The 17314-nt window shown below is 52.3% G+C and overlaps 1 protein-coding gene across 4 annotated transcripts in view; it reads right to left on the bottom strand.

Annotated features, from left to right (window-relative positions):
* The window catches only part of EIF4E1B (eukaryotic translation initiation factor 4E family member 1B), a 107495-nt gene that overhangs the window by 29133 nt on the left and 61048 nt on the right, over positions 1 to 17314 (bottom strand). For 2 of the 4 annotated variants that reach the window (XM_085618294.1, XM_085618295.1), the window contains exons 2-3: positions 1386 to 1486; positions 267 to 362 (exon numbers count right to left, since the gene is read on the bottom strand). In XM_085618294.1, the coding sequence (XP_085474420.1) occupies positions 267 to 362; positions 1386 to 1486 (197 nt within the window). Of the gene's footprint in view, positions 1 to 266; positions 363 to 1385; positions 1487 to 5132; positions 6442 to 8429; positions 8460 to 17314 lie in introns of those variants that run through there. The other 2 variants (XM_085618296.1, XM_085618293.1) reach the window with 2 other exon arrangements.

The raw sequence follows: 17314 nt of genomic DNA, 5'->3' as shown, positions 1-17314 counted from the left end.
TAATTACAATTATTGCTGTGGGAGGGCTGGGGAGTGTGCCGATATTGGCACTACGAGAACCGTCCTATTCTTTGAGCCTAGTGCAGCCCTCCCTGTGTCGGAGCTTTAACCCCTCGCAGGCCACCCCTCTCACCGTCCTCCACCTTACTTACTGCTGTGCTACAGAGGCCTCGTCTCCTCACACGTCTCATTCTCAGCCATAGGCAGCTGCGGAGCCCGCCCCCTGCCAGGCTCCCTCTCCACCTATCCGGGTGTGCGATACTTACGCCCAAAAGTCCTCCACAGTGTCGAAGGTAGTCAGCAGGCGCAGGTTGCCCTGCCAGGTTTTGCTTTTGTCATTTTTGAAAAACCAGAGTGCCCACCTGTGAAGAGAAGACAGGTCTCAAAGCCCCAAAGTCAGCCAAGGCCAAAGACCCCTCAGAACTGCTTGCAATATACATTATCTCTCGCATTCCACATATCAATGTGCAGTTCATCTGTTCAAATGCAGGCAGTCAAGTCAACCCTTTCTCCTTCACATGTCGAATGGGGCACTACTAAAAAATAAGCCATTTGTCAGTGCCCACCCCCTTAGCATGAGCGTAATAAGCCCCCGAAGTGTAGGGGTCCCAACCCTTTAGGGGCCCCAGCCCTTCAGAGGGGCACATTCAGCCTAAGGCCAATTAATATCGGAGATGGGGGAGAGTGACGCCTTACATTCTGAAGGGGTGACTCCATTTTGCGCTACACCAGTCACCCCTAGGGTATGCAAGGAGTCCCTCTCCCCCCATCTCCGATATTAATTGGCCTTGGGCTGAATGTGCCACTCCAACCAGAGGTCCACCTTATGCAAGGCAGTCCTGAGACTGTCCCACCGGACTTGGAGCCCCTTGGCAGCTCTGCACCAGGACCTTACAGCCACAGGCAGCACCAACTTCTAGCCTGTCCCTCCAGGCCGCAATCAAACATGTGCTGCCTGTGGCTGTAAGGTCCTGGTGCAGAGCTGCCAAGGGGCTCCATGTCCGGTGGGACACTCAGCCAGGCCCGGCTTATTAGCCATATGTCTCTTGCTTTCTGGGACTTGTAGTTTTGATATGAGGTTTATAAGCATTGGCAAAAAAACAACATGTAAAGAACTGGTGGTTAAAATGCCAAGAATGTGTGAAGATGTCACTTCTGGCATGGGACCAGTTGTCAGCTGCATAGGTGTACTCCCCAAATTAACTTCCGTGGAGTTCCTCGTGTTCCCTTCTAGAGGGTGCCTCGACTCACTGCGGGGAGTGACTTTCAATGAGGCGCACAGTCAGGACTGCCTTGCATAAGGTGGGAAAGATACCCAGAGATTAATACTATTTGCCATTATTCCATCCATCACTATGTTCCACCCACCCGAGTAGACTCCATACCTGTTCTCCAGAGGGTGTTTACCCACTTGGTCGATGGCCAAGGGGGGCTTCTCCACTTGCTTTTTCTTTTTCTCCTTTTTTGGGGCCAACAGAGTGTTGCGCTGTAAAGGACAAGAGAGGGAGGTAATCAAAAAATGCACCGCACCCTCCCATCCATCTCAGGACGAGATCAAACCCCTTCCTCATTTGCTAGCCGACCCTCTACTTACAAAATCTAAAATATGGTTAATCACAGGAAGCAACACAATAAGTTTGCATTTATTATAAAAATAGAAATGATGAAAACCAACCAGGTCTGATTAGTTTCCCAATTCAAAATACTTTCCTTTTCGTTTCATCTCAACGGTTTATCATGTTAAGTGTAGATGGTCATGTTAAAACAATGCATGAGAGCATGTATGGACTGAGTAAGAGGGTTTCGAGTCAATTACGTGCATACATTGACAAGCCCAGGACAAACCCATACCATACTCAGAAGGGTTCAGTGTCAAATATTCCAAAACAAGATCTTTTGCTGGGAACTAAAGCCACACATCACCAAGTTTCAGTCTAAAAGGGTCATTTTTTTCCAAAGTAAGATTAGCTATTTCCAAGTATTGACGACCATTCAAGCATGGGGTCGTTTGCATAAAATGATTTTATCAACTTGTGGGGTTCTTTTTACAAATGTATTCCCACTTTTAACGAGTTACTCTCCTTAACATTTACCACAGCTCATTCAAATTCAATGTTTCCAGAGCAGGAGAAAAGCGTCACTGCTTTTGGATCTCTTTTTACATTTCTCGTGCTTTCATTTTCAGCTCATATGTGACGTTTACGGACAGGGATGGGACTTCTATTTATAGCCTAACCTGCGGATTGCCCCTTGCCGCGAGCTGGCGTTTACCTCATCAGACCAAACTCGTACCTCATCTGAGCGGGTGACGTACAAATGGGAAACCTATAAAGCGGTCTGAAAACACTAGACTGCGTGTCTTTCTTCCACCACCCACTCCTGTAGGATTGTTCATTCATACTTAATCCCTTTTCTCAGTCTTCTATTTCATCCTCTTCTGCTTTTGCCACCTGCTCTTACTCGAAGAGCTTTATAAATAAGGCTCCCAGTTTTCCATTTTTACGGATTGTTACAGATAAATACAGACAGAACACAATGTGTTTTCTGTCTGCATTTATTTTTAAAAGAGGATAAATACAGAAAAATGTGCTTTTAAGTGACTCTCCGTGCTGTCTGATTAATTATATGCCAGCGGCTGAGCATATAAAGAGCATGGGAAATTAAAAAACATGATGCAATTCCTTTAAATAAAGGCATTTGTCAACATACATTCATGGTATAATGCTAGTATTTACCAGTGGATATATTAGTATTTATTATTTGACAGCTTAAATGGCTAAAACATGACAGACAAAGTATGAGTGCGCATCTATCAGTAAAAAGAGATATGGAAATGTACAGTTTTACAACTTCATTAAAACGCAAAACACAAAATAAATATGGATAAATACAGATGGAAATGGCCAAAAAATAACCGGGAGCCCGATTTAAACAAGCATTTACAATGCAATGGTCTCGGCATTGGTAAAGTTAGAGCTATTGGCATTGCTCATGACATTATTTTTGTTTATGTTTTTAAAACATTTAAAGAAACGGCATTGTTATTTACAATGTCAATAGCTTAATCACTCAAATGCGAGACCTATTGCATTTGCACCCACACACAGCCACCTACACACACACTGATTAAGCTATTGACATTGTAAATAACAATGCTGCTTCTCTACATGTTTTAAAAACAAAAACAAACAAAAATAATGTCATGAGCAATGCCAATAGCTCTAACTTTAACAATGCCGAGACCGTTGCATTGTAAATGCTCGTTTCTATGTTGCCCCACGTCTCTGGAACTCGCTCCCCTGTGCCTTACGTAAGTGACCTAACTTGCTTAAAATCAGAAAACTATTAAAAACGGAGCTTATTAACGATTGAGCGCCCTCACGACTTCCTCGCTTCTATCCGCTGCTAGCGCGGAGATACCCCTGCCGGGGTGATTCCAGCGCTTTATAAATTCCTCATTCATTTTTAGTAGAAGTACCAAGGAAGGAAACGCAGTCTGCTTAATACACCCACTTCAGCAGCAAATCGCATCCCACAGTGCTTTCACAATCTGGGCACACTTTACAATTCTGTTGATATTGTATTTGGTGGTTTGTCATATTGTAAGTCAGTGGATAGTAACTGGCAGGGTTGGAGTAGACTAATGTATTCCTCTGTGATTGATTTTATTGGATAGTGGCCATCTAGATGGTGTTATGAATTAGGGTGGAGCAGTATGTGTGGCTTTGATGCCGTATTATGTGTTTGCGGGTGATGTAGATGAGGCAGAAAAACATGAAATGGATATACCTCTCAGGAGGCGAACACTTCGGCAACTAACGCTTAACCAAGTATGTGACTGGAGGCATGTTGTGTGTGTGATGATGACAGCAGCTGTGTCTTATATGTACCATCACTGTAGGGTATGACCTGGCTGTACCATTGAGGAGGCACATGTGTTGCCACCCCGATGGCTTAGAGCTGTGTGGTGCTCTAGATGGTGAGTGTGGCTTAACTATAGGCCTGATCACGTTGGTGTGCTTGCAAACTTGTGTATGTGTGCCTTCTACCGAATGCTCATCTAGGTGGCTGAAGATACGTGTGCCAGATTACCCCTATGTTTTTGTGTAACTGATCATCGAATATGCACAGGATGGTTTATCTCGGCCTGAATGCCTACGTCACAGATTGTGCCTGTATGCCTGGCATTTTGTAGCATACCTGGGTACTTAACACAAGTGTTCACGTGCATATCTGTGTAACTATACGTTGAGATGTGTGTCTGGAAATGTTTGTCTAGCATTTGTGTATAAATGCGTCAGTTTATCCCTGCAGTTGCACGTGTGTTTGTGTGTAACTGTGTGTTTGAATGTGTGCTCCTGTTTACCCGTGTGTCTGTCGATCTGTGTGCCGAACCCCTCGCACCGCACCATTGCCCCACCCCCTTGCTGGCCTGTAGGTGAAGGTTGCACCCCTTAACCCAGATTAACAGGTGTGAGGCATGAGGAGCTCTGGGCCCGGTGTGAATGAACTCTGTGCAAGGCAGAGAGCAAGAGACAACAGTCATAAAGATTGCACCGATAACCGCCGGTGCTCAGCGCGCGCTCCTCCGTCACAACTGGGTCATCTCTCAAGCAGCAGAGGCGCGTCACTGACCCCGGCATAGGGAAGGTGCGCGTGCTCGTCCTGTGCTGCTAATAGACTGCTGTGACCAGGGCCGGACTGGGTACCAAAACCGGCCCTGTCAAAGTGCTCGGCCGCCCCCTCCCCATATGGAATTCGGAAAAAAATTGCATCAATATAACAGAATATTAAAAAAAATAAAGGAATGAACCAAAAGCTAGTCACAGCAGCCCTGTCACTGAAGTGGACTCCTTTTCAGTTGGCTGTGCACATATGCACATCAAACGTTGCCTCTGCAAAACATACTTGCGTGAACAAGGCAGCATCGCCTATATACAATTAATCAGGATTTGTAAAGCGAAACTGTTTTACTGGTGATAGTCTCCAGGCACTGTGGGATCGATCATGCTGCCTGTACCTATTGGTTAAACACCCATGTCTTGAGGTTGACTATATAAAAGTGAACTTAGGATGCTAGTTATGACCACTATGCTTCCGAAAACAATTTCACCTGTTGACATGAGCCCTACCTGTCCGTCGCCGCTCTGACTGGGCCGGGTTAGGCGGTACCGCAGGTCCTCCGGGTCACGTGGCCGCTGTGAGGAGTCCAGTTCGGGCAGCCCCCTCGAGGGTGAAGACGGGTAGTCATGAGGGGGACGGTGCCCGGGGGAGAAGGAGCGGCGACGGGGACTCCCTGGGTGATAGCGATAAGGGGAGCGGGAACGAAGAGGGGACAGGTTCCCTGGGCTGTGCAGGGGATAGGCATACGGGCTACTTGGAGAACGGGGTCGGTCACCAAAGGGAGAGCGCAGCCGTAGACTAAGGGGCGAGAGGTCCCGGGAACCGTGGGGCACGTAAGGGCGCAGCGGAAGCGGGGGCAGAGGGGAGCTTGAGCGCAAGCCACGGTAACCTAGCGGTGAGCGGGACCTGAGGGCACGGGAGGAGCGGGACCTGGGGCTACGAGACCTGGGCCTGTGGTCATGGGGGCCGTAAGTGGGTCGTGACCGGTGGGAGTAGCGAGGCCGGGAGCCAGGTAGACTACCGGGGGAGCGGGGCCGGGAGCCACGGGAACGAGGCGGCGAGCGACGGAAATTATGTGGGGAGCGAGGCCGGGAACTATAGTGCCTATGAGGGGATCGAGGCCGGGAACCATAAGGGGAGCGGGGCCGTGAGCGGCGAGTAGCAAAAAGGGAGCTGGGCCGGGAACTACGGGGCCTATCGGAGGACAAGGAACGGGGCCGTGAGCCGTTAACTGAGCGGGGGCCGTGCCGGGAGCCACGATGACCATGAGGCGAACGTGACAGCTTATCCCGCGGCCTCTCCATGGCCGGGCTCTGTTGACACGAACCTCCGGAAGGAGGAGTGTGACTGAGCCGCTGTGTCAACAACCAACATGAACCCCGACTGAGCTGTCGCCGTGCGCACGTCTCTCACCTCCGGGACCCAGGCTCCCCTAGTCAACGGCACCGGCCATCTTGAAAGGACTTTCTCCCACTTCCATCCATGCATCGGTATATCCAACCAAGCGAAACGCCCAACCAAGCGAAACGCGTGCCATGTTTCTAAAAAATATAGTTATGATTTCTTTTTTGGTCAATTTTTACATTTATTGTTTTTTTAAGCATAGAAATACAGTATGAACAGGCAGTCGATCTTATCCGTGGCACCATATCGTTAAAAGATAATTATCAATTATCCAGAGCAGCAGAGCAGACCAGAGCAGCAGCCTAACCCCGCCGCCTTTCTCCGAGGCGAAGCAGAAAATGCCTCGGAGAAAGGGAGCCTCATTTTCGGATTTGGGGGCGTGTTTTGCTGTTGTCTCCTCCCTGAGACTTCTCGCAAAAAACACGCCCCCCGATCCGAAAAGGACGGGGCTTCAACGGAGTGACTGGACCTCTTCTCCAGTGGCTGGCCAGCATTTAAGAGGCCAGCCAATGGAGAACAGGAGAGAAGAGGGGCGGGTGCAAGCCCCTCTTCTCAAAGTCACTCCATCTCATTAAATCTCGGAGCGAGACTGCGCAAGCGCAGCCTTTCGCAGCCGAGACCTAAAAAGACACCCTGGCTCCTCAAAAAGGAGTGTCGGTGTGGTGCTCACCTCATGCAAGTACTGACAAAAATTAAGCCCAGAGTGGGAGTTACACATTTTTGATAGATACCCAGGTTAGTCTGTCAATCAATTCAAGAGCGCGAAATGGGAAATATCTATAGGGAAAAGTCAAAGTAAGCACGCGACTTAGTAACCACCGGCCCCAACTTCAAAGAGTAATTTGGCCTTTTGCCTCTTTGGAATAGCTTTTCAGAGCGAAACACGTGTCAGATGCCGTGCTTTCTACATAAGATTTTCCATTTCCATGCTATATTAAATACTGACGTTTTACCGCTGCTCGACTCACGCTGCAGCTAACATGTATTTTTTTAAATCAAAAACCGGGTTATGTATAGTTATCAGTCAAAAACGTTCCCTAACTGAGCTGGGCCTCGTGTTCTACGTGGAGTGAGCTCGGGCAAGACGGTTTAAAGGAGGGGGGGGGGGGGGGAGATTTAAGGAGGGGAATGCCTTTTCCTGTGCTTGGAGAACTAAACCGTCGTCACCCATTGAACATTCCTATTATGGCTTGTGGGGGCTGTGCGCCCAGTGGTTTGAGGGGGGCCCATAGCATCTAGTTCACTGGGTAACATCGATTAAACGTCACCCGACACACCGAGGACGCAGTAACGCTTCTTAGGCCCTGGCGTCATTTGTTTTCTAACAGCAGGGCGATCATCTCGCCAAGCTTTGACAATCCAGCCCTTTCCATTAGTGCAGCATGCCCGCCCCTCTCGCTTAATTAAAACGACTGAACTTTCCTGAACACGGATGACGTCACAGCGTGTTTAAACCGTTCTGCATACTATACCCAGCAGACCGTTATTCGGCGCGAAACCCTACATTGACCGTAGTGCGCACTTCACAGCGAGGGCTCGGGGGCCAGGCACCACCAATTTATATTTTTGACTTGCCCCTGAAGGCCTCGCCGGGCCTGCTGCGGTTCACGCCGGTACCTTACGAGTTACTACTTTGCAGTGCCGACGTTTTTGTATGTTAACAGCAATTTCAGGATGTTTTTATTCACATTACTGAACTATTTCATGCAAGTTACACACCACAACAACGTAGCCGTGGAGTCCCAGCTCTGGTGGGCATCGCGACGAGGGGGGTGAGGGAATCTAGGGATAAGGGCCGAGGGGTACTTCAGGCCAGTCGGCTAGGCCCAGACTCGCGGGGCAGCCTGGGCACGCCATGCTTCCACGCCACGAGCGGTTTGTTTAAGTGGGAGGTAGGGGGGGGGGGGGTGACCTGGCTAGGCGGGTAGTGCGGAGGGGAGACCCGCCCACTGCTTGCGCTCCAGGTGGAAGGTGTGCTATGAGGAGAAAACCTCAGTACGCTTTCCTACATCAAGCAGTGCTACTGACCGCCATGAATTAAAAACCGTGGAGCAAAAGAGGATAAGTATATGCAGGCATTAAATAAATGCCATGCCCACAAGCGCCTGTAGAATCGGCCCTCTGCGAAGAGGGTTAAGCGCTACCGATGTGCAGGGTCAGGCGGGGTGAGGTTAGGAGAGACAAGCCGCCCTCAGAGGTAAGGAGGAGGGAGTTTGCTGCATTGGCCCGCGCAGTGTTAAGGTAGAATGCAGCAGCAGTTCTTCCACAGCGGGGGTCTGGCAGTCAGCGCCTCGTCTCGGGTAGTAAGCACTATACAAACACCAATGGAATACAAAATCATCAATGGCCCTCTTTCATGGCGGCGGGAAGGCAGGCAGCCCACACGCCTGACGTGCTCTCACCAGCTCAGCTGAAGCCATTCTGCCAGAGCTAAGGTGAGTCCCGGCCTGTATTTATAACTCAGCACCCTTAAAGGGGCCCTGACCCTAATGGGCCTGACAGGATGTAACCTTCCACCACGTAGGCCTATCATGTCACGGGAATGTTACGTTTCTGAAATTGCGTTGCTACTTTTGGCATCACCACAACGAGATTGTGATAGTCGTATAAGGCCTTAATAGAGTACACCTGAAATATACGTTGCTTCCCCCACCCCTCTCCACCTGTCGTTTGGAGACACTGACCTGTTCTGACCCCCACCCCGGCCATGTTCGTGCAGGCCATCCCCGCAACTCTACAAGAGAACAAAATGTGTCAGAATGGGTAGATTTGCCTGCGACTTCACATCACCACTGGTGATTCACTAGTACCGTGCGTCTGGTAAACTAGTCAGTGCATTCTGGGAGTTGTAGTCCTTGGACAGTAGAAGTGAGCTAACAAAGTTGCTTATAACAATAAACTGTAATGGAGAGCCTGGGACTAGCAAAGATGTGCAAGTGGCACAGAAAGGTGGATGCTGACAGGGAACCTTTTCAGCAGACCCCCTTCCTCCTCTATAAATAAGACGGCGTCTCCGCTCCCCATACGGCGCCCCTCCTTTCTTGTACTACTAACACATCGCTGTTTCGTTTCAGCCCACTTCTGAAAAACATGCTAACCTTTGCTTAAAACTCATCCGAATGCGTTGTGGGTATTGAAGTGTCAGCGTGAATCACTACAAGCTATAATAAAAGATTCCATGAATGTCAACGTGAGGGGAGGGGTGTGTGTGATCTCCTAGAACTAGAGAGTGCCGTAAAATGTGATATGGAACAGGGGTCTACGTGGTCAGGTGTGTGTGTTTTTTTTTTCCCTGGTCTAAGTGACTGTCAATTAGAGGGTTGTGTGTTCCAGACACCAATTAAACCAGATGCTGGCCACTGCTTGTTGCCCAGTTTTCGCTCCGCATTAGCAATGCCATATTTAGGAACCCTGAAACGCTACAACGGCCTTCAGAATTTTCGGGGGCATCGCTCTCAGCCTGTCAGAGCTGCGCGAGTCCCCTGACAGTGAAATGCTTCGCCAACTCACATGTAAGATTGCAGTGTGTCTGCCGGCGCCGTGAAGTTGTTCGTTCAGTGAAGCCAGGCCAGGCCGTCAAGCGAGGGTCGCCTGAGGGCTGTGAAGAGTGCGTCGATCCCGCCTTTTCCCTGATAAGGCACCGAGTACGGAGCGGAGTGCCAGGAATAGAAGTTGTGCAGCAAATGCCGCACTCCCTGCGTTTGCCACATGTATGTTTACGCAGCTCAACCCTGATGACATTTACAGAAGAGGAGCTCGGCATATTCTGAAACGTGGGATTTGAGGAGGAACGCACACATTCACAAGTAATGCACTTGGAATAACAGTTGTTTAATTGTCATAATGTTACCTACTCCCCTCATTAGTAAGGTGGTCATATGACGCCATGTGGCCAAGGATGCAGAGTTACAATCTTGTACTTTGTAGTTATTGGGGCCATGCGTGTTCGTTTCGTTAGATAAACTGAAGCGAGCTAAGAAGACTACTACTCCCAGAATGCATTATGAGGAGAGTACAGGTGCCCTGGCTACATGCTCTCCCCAGCCGCTGCTCTAAGCGAAAACCAGAGGCCCAGGTGGCTCGCGGCGTGTTAGCAGTGGCCAGAGGATGAATATACACATCGAAGTTGAGAATTAAAAAAAAAAAAAATAAGAGCAAAAAAAAACAGAAAGCAGGTGAGATGAGGGGAGAAAAAGACGAGAGGTAATTACAATCAAGGCAAAAAGGATTGATTGTGAGGCAGAGGAAAGGGGGAGATAGAGAAAGGCAGTGAAAAGGAACGATGGAGTAAATTGCTTAGCAGGGGAGCATAATGAAGGCAATGTTAGCGAGGAGAAGCACAATATATATAAGAGAATGAAAACCAAAGGGGAAGGGAGTTGATGGAGGAGTGGAATGAGAATCAGCAGTTACAGTTGCCCTGACAGATAGATTGGTAGTCTGGACAGACTGACATGAGGTATGTGCATCAGTGACACATGTAATGCCATTCATTACCATGGATAGGACCAGCTCTTACAGTAACCCAGTTCACTGCCTCACCTTTAACAATTCATTGTGAGTGAGTCAGTGGAGGCCCAAGCCAGTGCTTAATTTGTAGGCCAAGGCTCTCCTCGGGAGGCCACTGCAGCTTGCACCACACATTGCCCCTGCCAGCACTGCCAATGACAGAACCAATGCAACTACTGACCGTCGCACTCCGACAAGTGTTACAATTCAGACTATTTCAGGCCCCCAACGCTATAAGAAAGACTTGGGCGGCAGGTAATAATAATTTTTTTTTTTTTGTAAATATTTTTATTGAAGTTTGAACATAAAACAGTACACATTGGCATCAGGTTCCATAGAATAATTGTCCAGTGAGAGTGCAATAAAACATACATGACATTGTAAAAAGCAGTGTGTTCCTTTTTGCTTCGCAAGACAGTTTTTATCACATTGCGCCGACCAATTATATATCGTCTAATCGTGGTCACTGAGGTCTGAGTCTGAGGTGTCGCTCGGGGGCTCACATATATTCCCTCTATAGGCATTCCACCCACCCCATACCCGGGTCCATTTTTTGGGGCAGCCTCTGTGAAGATAGACAGTTTTCTCGACCACCATTGTGGAGTCCATGTCCCAGGACCACTGGGCGAGGGTTGGAGTTTGGCTAGAGCCCCATTTTTGGGCTATATTGCGTTTCGCCAGCATAAGTCCCAGTGTTACCCAGAGTTGCGTGACTTTGTTGTGATCAGTCGGTTCCCAGACATTGAGGAGACATCTCCGTGGCTCCGGGAGTGTTGGGACCCTGGTCACCTGGGAGAGTGTGCGCAGAATTCCCTTCCAGTACAAAGTTATGGCTGGGCATTCCCACAGGGTATGTATAAGGGTTCCCTCCATCCCACACTGCCTAAGACATAGTGGGGAGTCAGTCCGGTTAAGTTTAAACAGGAGTGTACGAGTGTAGTATGTGCGGTGCAGAATTTTAAGTTGGACCAGACGCAGTCTGGATGAGACGCCCACCTCCCTAGGGGAGGAAAGCGCCGCCTGCCAGTCCGTTTCGTCTAATTCCCCCAGCTCGGCCTCCCATCGGTTTTTAAGAGCTGCGAATGGATCTGGCCGGTTGTTTATCAGTTTTCGGTATGTTAGGGAGGTCGCCCTCTTTGTCAGGTGTTCTGTGAGGAGCCGGTCCTCCAGTGGCGACGACTCCGGAAGTCGGGTCCCAGGCGGGACTGCCGCCTGGAGTGCGTGACGGATTTGCATGTACCTGAACCCCTCGGTGGCAGCCAGGTCGAAATCTGCTTGCAGTTGGGTAAATGTGACCATTTCTCCCTTCTTCCAAAGGTCACCCACCCTGGAGATACCAATTAGATCCCATTGATGGAACCCCTTGGTAGTGCGCAGTACCCCCAACTGTTTCGCCTCCCACAACGGAGTTGCTTGGGTTATTTTCCCAGCCCAGCCCAGGGATCGCTGCGCTGCGAACCATAGCCGGAGGGTGTGTGTCGTGGGGCCTGGGGGGCAGTGGCCCCTCTTGTAATTGTAGAGTGCTCCCATGACCCCTCCAGCCCCCAGCAGGTGCCGATCCATACGATATGCCGGGTCCTCCCCTGGCATATGCAACCACTGGTTGATCACCGTAAGCTGCGATGCCCAATAGTACAGTCGCAAGTCTGGGAGGGCTATCCCCCGTCATACCACCCCCTGGTGAGCTTGTGGAGTGCTACCCGCGGCGTCTTGTCCTCCCATAGTAGGCTGGTGACTTCCGCATTAACGGCAGCAAAATAAGTTGGTGGCACCGGGAAGGGGGTATTTTGGAGTACATACAAAAATCTAGGGAGAGCCATCATCTTGAAGAGGGCGGCCCTCCCCAGCAGTGTCAAGGGCAAGGAGCGCCAATGTTTGACATCGCTACGAAACCGATGCAGTGGCTTCGTTAGATTTTCCGCTACAAAACGTTCCCTGTCAGCTGTCACATAAATGCCCAGATACCTGAACCCGTCCGTCACCACCCGAATCTCACAACCCCGGGAGCCGAGGTGGGGAGCCGCGGAGCATGTACACAATGGACTTTTCCCAGTTAATCTCGTATCCAGATACCCTCCCGTACGACGCACATATATCCAGGAGACAAACGATCGAGCGCGCAGGGGAGGCCAGGTATAACAGGATGTCGTCAGCATAGAGGGAAATGCGATCCTCCCACCCCATTGTCCACCTTAGTCCCCGGATCACCGGGTCCTGCCGCAGCCAGGCCGCCAGTGGCTCTAGAGCCAAAGCAAAAAGGAGCGGGGAAAGAGGGCAGCCCTGCCGCGTCCCCTGCCCCAACGGAAAGGTGTCTGAGATATGGCCATTGCCACGACCTGTGCCAGTGGGGCCGTATACAAAAGCTGAATCCAAGCGCATATCTTGGGGCCGAGTCCCACGTGGCGAAGGACAGCAAAGAGGAACGGCCATTCCACCCGGTCGAACGCCATCCGCGCATCCAGCGAGAGGACGGCCGCGGCTTCCTCTATCGAGGTGCGGCGCGCAAGAATCCCGTGGAGCCGCCGTATATTTAAGGCGGTATTCCGGCGTGGCATGAATCCCGATTGGTCCGGGTGTATTAGGGTCGTGAGATAGGGCTGCAGCCTCGTCGCCAGCACCTTTGCCAGAATCTTTGCCTCAGCATTCAGCAATGAGATTGGGCGATAGGAAGCGCACTCATGCGCTGGCTTGGTAGCCACTCTCTGGTCCGGGGGGAGTATCCCTGTCGACAGGCTGTTGTTGTACATGGCCAGTAGATGTGGGACTACGTGGGCAGCGTTCGACTTATAGATTTCCACCGGAATTCCATTTGGGCCCATCGCCTTCCCGGCACGGAGAGCGAGTGTTGCTAACGTGAGCTCTTCCGCCTTCAGGTCCGCCTCTAGGGCTTCTACGTCCGATGGGGCCAACCGTGGCATCGCGATGTCCCGGAGGAAGGCCTCGTTTTTCGCCACCGTGGACGAGGCCTCCGGTGTATAGACCTTCTTGTAGTGAGCCGCCAGGGCCTCTACGATTTGCCGCGGCTCCGACGTGTAGCCACCCGAATCTAGCCTGATCCGCGCCACCCAACGCGCCGCCCGTTCCCGCCTTTCAAGCCAGGCCAGCAGTTTGCCCGCCTTGTCTCCCAGCTCGTAAACAGTATGCCGTGCAGCCGTCTGTTTGGCGTGTGCGGCTTCCCAAAGATAGGAGCGATATTCCTGCCGCGCCATATGGGCAGTATGCGCGGTGTCATCATCGATGTGCGTGGCGTGGTTGACCTCCGCCTCTCTCACCCCCTGCTCGAGCCTAAGCACCGCAAGCTGCTGGGCCCTCTTATAGTCTGTAATCATTGAGATTGCTTGTCCACGAAGGACTGTTTTGTACGCCTCCCACAAGGTCATAGGGCCTATCTCCGGGTCCTTGTTTTCAGCGAAATAATGTTTGGTCGTCGCCTGAAGGGCTTTACGAATTGAGGGGACTTTGAGGTATCCCGGATGAATTGGGAATATCCTGCGGTTACGTGGGGTAGAAAGTGTAAATGTGATCACTACCGGAGAGTGGTCCGAGATGCCCCTGGGCAGGTGGGAAACGTCAGTCATGCCCCTAAACCCTGCGGGTGACGTGAAGATATAGTCTATGCGGGAGAGGGTGTTGTGCGCCCCTGAGTGGAAGGTGTATTGTCGGTCTTCAGGACAGTGAGTCCTCCAGGTGTCTATGAGGCCGAGTGCCTCCGTGAATTCGCGCAGTTTGGGGGTGGCGCCACCGTGATCTCTGAATGAGGACCTGTCCAGTAGCGGGTCTATAGTTGCATTGAAATCCCCGCCCATAATGAGTTCCCCTGGTGGTAATGTCAGCAGAAATTCTCCTAATGCCCGGAGCGTATCCTGGTGGAGTGTCGGTGGGATGTACACAGTTACCAAATTATACATTCTACCCTCCCATTGACAGGTGAGCGCCGCGAATCGGCCATGCTCCTCCCTACGGGAGTCGACTAGAATCAGCGGGAAGCGCTTGTTTACCAATATGCCAACCCCTCGGGAACCAGACGTGAACTCAGAATGTATCGCCATCTTAAAACCCCATCTGTCCAGTGCTTTCGTGGTCGAGCCTACCAGATGCGTTTCTTGTAGGAGTGCCACTGCCGGCCCCTTGCGCTTGAGATACTGTAAGACCAGCCCTCGTTTAATCTTATCTCCCAGCCCGTTAACATTCCACGATAGAACAGTAAGCGTGGGACTGTGTCGCTGTGTTTGTTCCTCCGTGGAGCCAACGGTGGCCTCCCAGGTGTTATTATGTGATTCCCTTGCCATGCAGGGTGGTGGAAAGTAATCGTCTCCGCGCATCTCCCCTTGGGTCTACAACAGGTCTGAGTTGCAAAGTCTGCCAATGTGTAGTAGCCAAACCTAGAACAGAACACAAACCAACATTCCCAAAACGCCCCTGTACCCCCTCCCTCCTCCCTGCCTCCCTGCCCAGCGGATTTAAAACTACCCGCCACCCCAACTTAGCAGAGTGCTTAATTCCCATAACTTTCTACTTGCGTGCGGGGGAATGGTTGTCCAGTGCCCCTCGTCTGATCCCCGCACCAAGTGTGTGACCATTAAGGAAACCGGTCAACCGCATCTTGCAAAGTTCGTAGATCATGACTGCGACACCCCTTCATTGTCCGAGTCTACTGTGAGTGTCCAAATCCATGTGGCATCCGTCTCCTTCCTGCTGCTGAAGTTCACTCGCGCCATGGCGGCCCCGATACGTAGCGCAGCGACAGTCTCCCGCAGTCTAGGGTCCTCCAGATTGTTCAGGGGAGGCAGAATGGCTTCGATGGGTGCGCCCCGCCCGGCCCGATGCCTCCGCCGGGCACCAGCCCACCAGCCACTCTGTGGCCTCCGTCGGCGTGGCAAAGAACCATGTGCGCCCCTCCGCCTCAACCCGCAGCTTTGCCGGGTAAAGCATCGCATATTTAAGTTCTCGAGCGCGCAGCTCCGCTTTGACCGCGATGAAGTCTTGGCGTTGCCGCGACACTGTCGCGGTGTAGTCCGGATAGAGGGTTACTGTGGAGTTGTCAACTCGTAGCGGGGGGGCAGTACGCGCCGCCTGAAGGATAGCGTCTCTATCTCGGAAGATAAAAATGCGGGCCAGGATCGGGCGGGGGGGGCCCCAGGCCTCGGCCTCCCCCCAGGCACCCGGTGCGCCCGCTCGACCGAGAAAAATTTGGAAAGTCCACGCGGCTGCAGCTGCTCCGTGATTAGCTTTTCCACGAAGAGGTCCAGTGCCGGCCCCCGCTCACTCTCAGGCACCCCTACGACGCGCACGTTGTTCCGTCTTGACCTGCCCTCCTGGTCATCGAGCTTGTCCATAAGCTGTTTTTTAACCCGTTCCAGCGACTGTATGCGTTTCCTGCTCTCGGTCGCGTCGTTGGTAAGGGTTGCGGTAGTCGTTTCGACCTCGGACAGTCTCGTGCTGATTTTGGCGACGTCAGCTCTCAGCAGCGTCACATCTGTGGATATCGTGCCAATAGAGGTTTGCATCTGGGTCAGTGTGGCCATAACATCTGCCAGGGTGATCTCTTTGGCCTTGTCAGGGGGGGGGGGAGGCAGTCCGGTCTTTCTGAAAGGCATATTTGTCGAGCCTGGCCTGTGCTCCACCACGCTGGCCCTTCCCCCTCATGGGGCCCGCGACGGACGGTCAGCGGGGGTGGGTGCCCGCCACGGAGGTGCAAAATTCACTGTCGCTGGCCACCACGGGGCCACGTGTCAGCCCTCCTCCTGTCCTGGCAGCGTGCAGGCCTCTGACCCCCTGTTGGCTCCTTACCGGGAGAGTTGGCGCACACCTCGCCCCGCCCGCGTCTGCAGCGTGAAGCCTCAGGCAAGGCCTGCGTCGTCCACTGCGCGGCCACCCTCGACTCCGGGAGATGCCGGGGATCCCCCTCCCGGGGGCCGCTCCGTGGGCGTATCACCTGCCTCCCGCTGCCGGCTGCTCCCTGTGCCGCAGACTGCCCCCAGTCCTCTTCGGCACCGTGCCGTTACACCCAGTGCGTCTTCTCCCTCGCTGAACTGGCGCCACGCCAGCCCAGCGTCGTCCCCTTTAGACGGGCCGCTTGTCGTTGATGGCGGGGGAGACCCGGCCCTCGGTCCTCGCCTCCCGCCGGTATGTCTGACCTTGTCGTGGCGTGCCTCTGCTCTGGCCGCCCACGCCGCTAGCCTCTGGTCCGGTCCTCCAGGCGCTGTGGCGGGTCAGGTGGCTGTTAATCGAGGCCCCGGCGCCTCCTTTGCCGATAGGCCCGGCGCCCGCAGCGAGGCAGCCGGGCGGGCCAGACGCAGCGCTGCTCACGCTTTCTTCAATCGCCGGAGCCTCGGGTGCTCAGGGGGCTCTGTCGCGTTAGTTTTGCCGGTTTAGGGCCAGGATGGGTGACGGATAGCGGTGGGATCGGGCGCTGGGCTCCGGAGCCTCACTAGGTTGCGGCCATCTTCATCGGCTGCAAGCCACGCCCCCCCCGGTAATAATAATTTTTAATGTAGTTTGAATTAATAATGAACTGTTGTTGTGGCCATCTCTAAATTAGCCAGACAGCGCCACCTTGTGGCAGGCTGTCAAGCACCGACGTTGACAACTAAGTGGCTGTGCCGAGCACCAGAAACCACCGGCTCAAATTAAACACTAGCCTAAGCTTCACTCGGGTCACATGTCGGGCCTTGGCTCACTTCTTGTCCGACCACACAGTCAAGTCATTTCAGAGCTGAGTTGAGCATCGAGGATGCCACCGCCTCTGTGTCCTCCCTACTGCAGTTTTAGAAAGGTA

This window comes from Triturus cristatus, chromosome 7 (genome assembly GCF_964204655.1).
Source record: "Triturus cristatus chromosome 7, aTriCri1.1, whole genome shotgun sequence".
NCBI lineage: Eukaryota > Metazoa > Chordata > Amphibia > Caudata > Salamandridae > Triturus > Triturus cristatus.
Note: the sequence above shows the minus strand (reverse complement) of the source record. Positions and strands in the feature narration are given on the sequence as shown.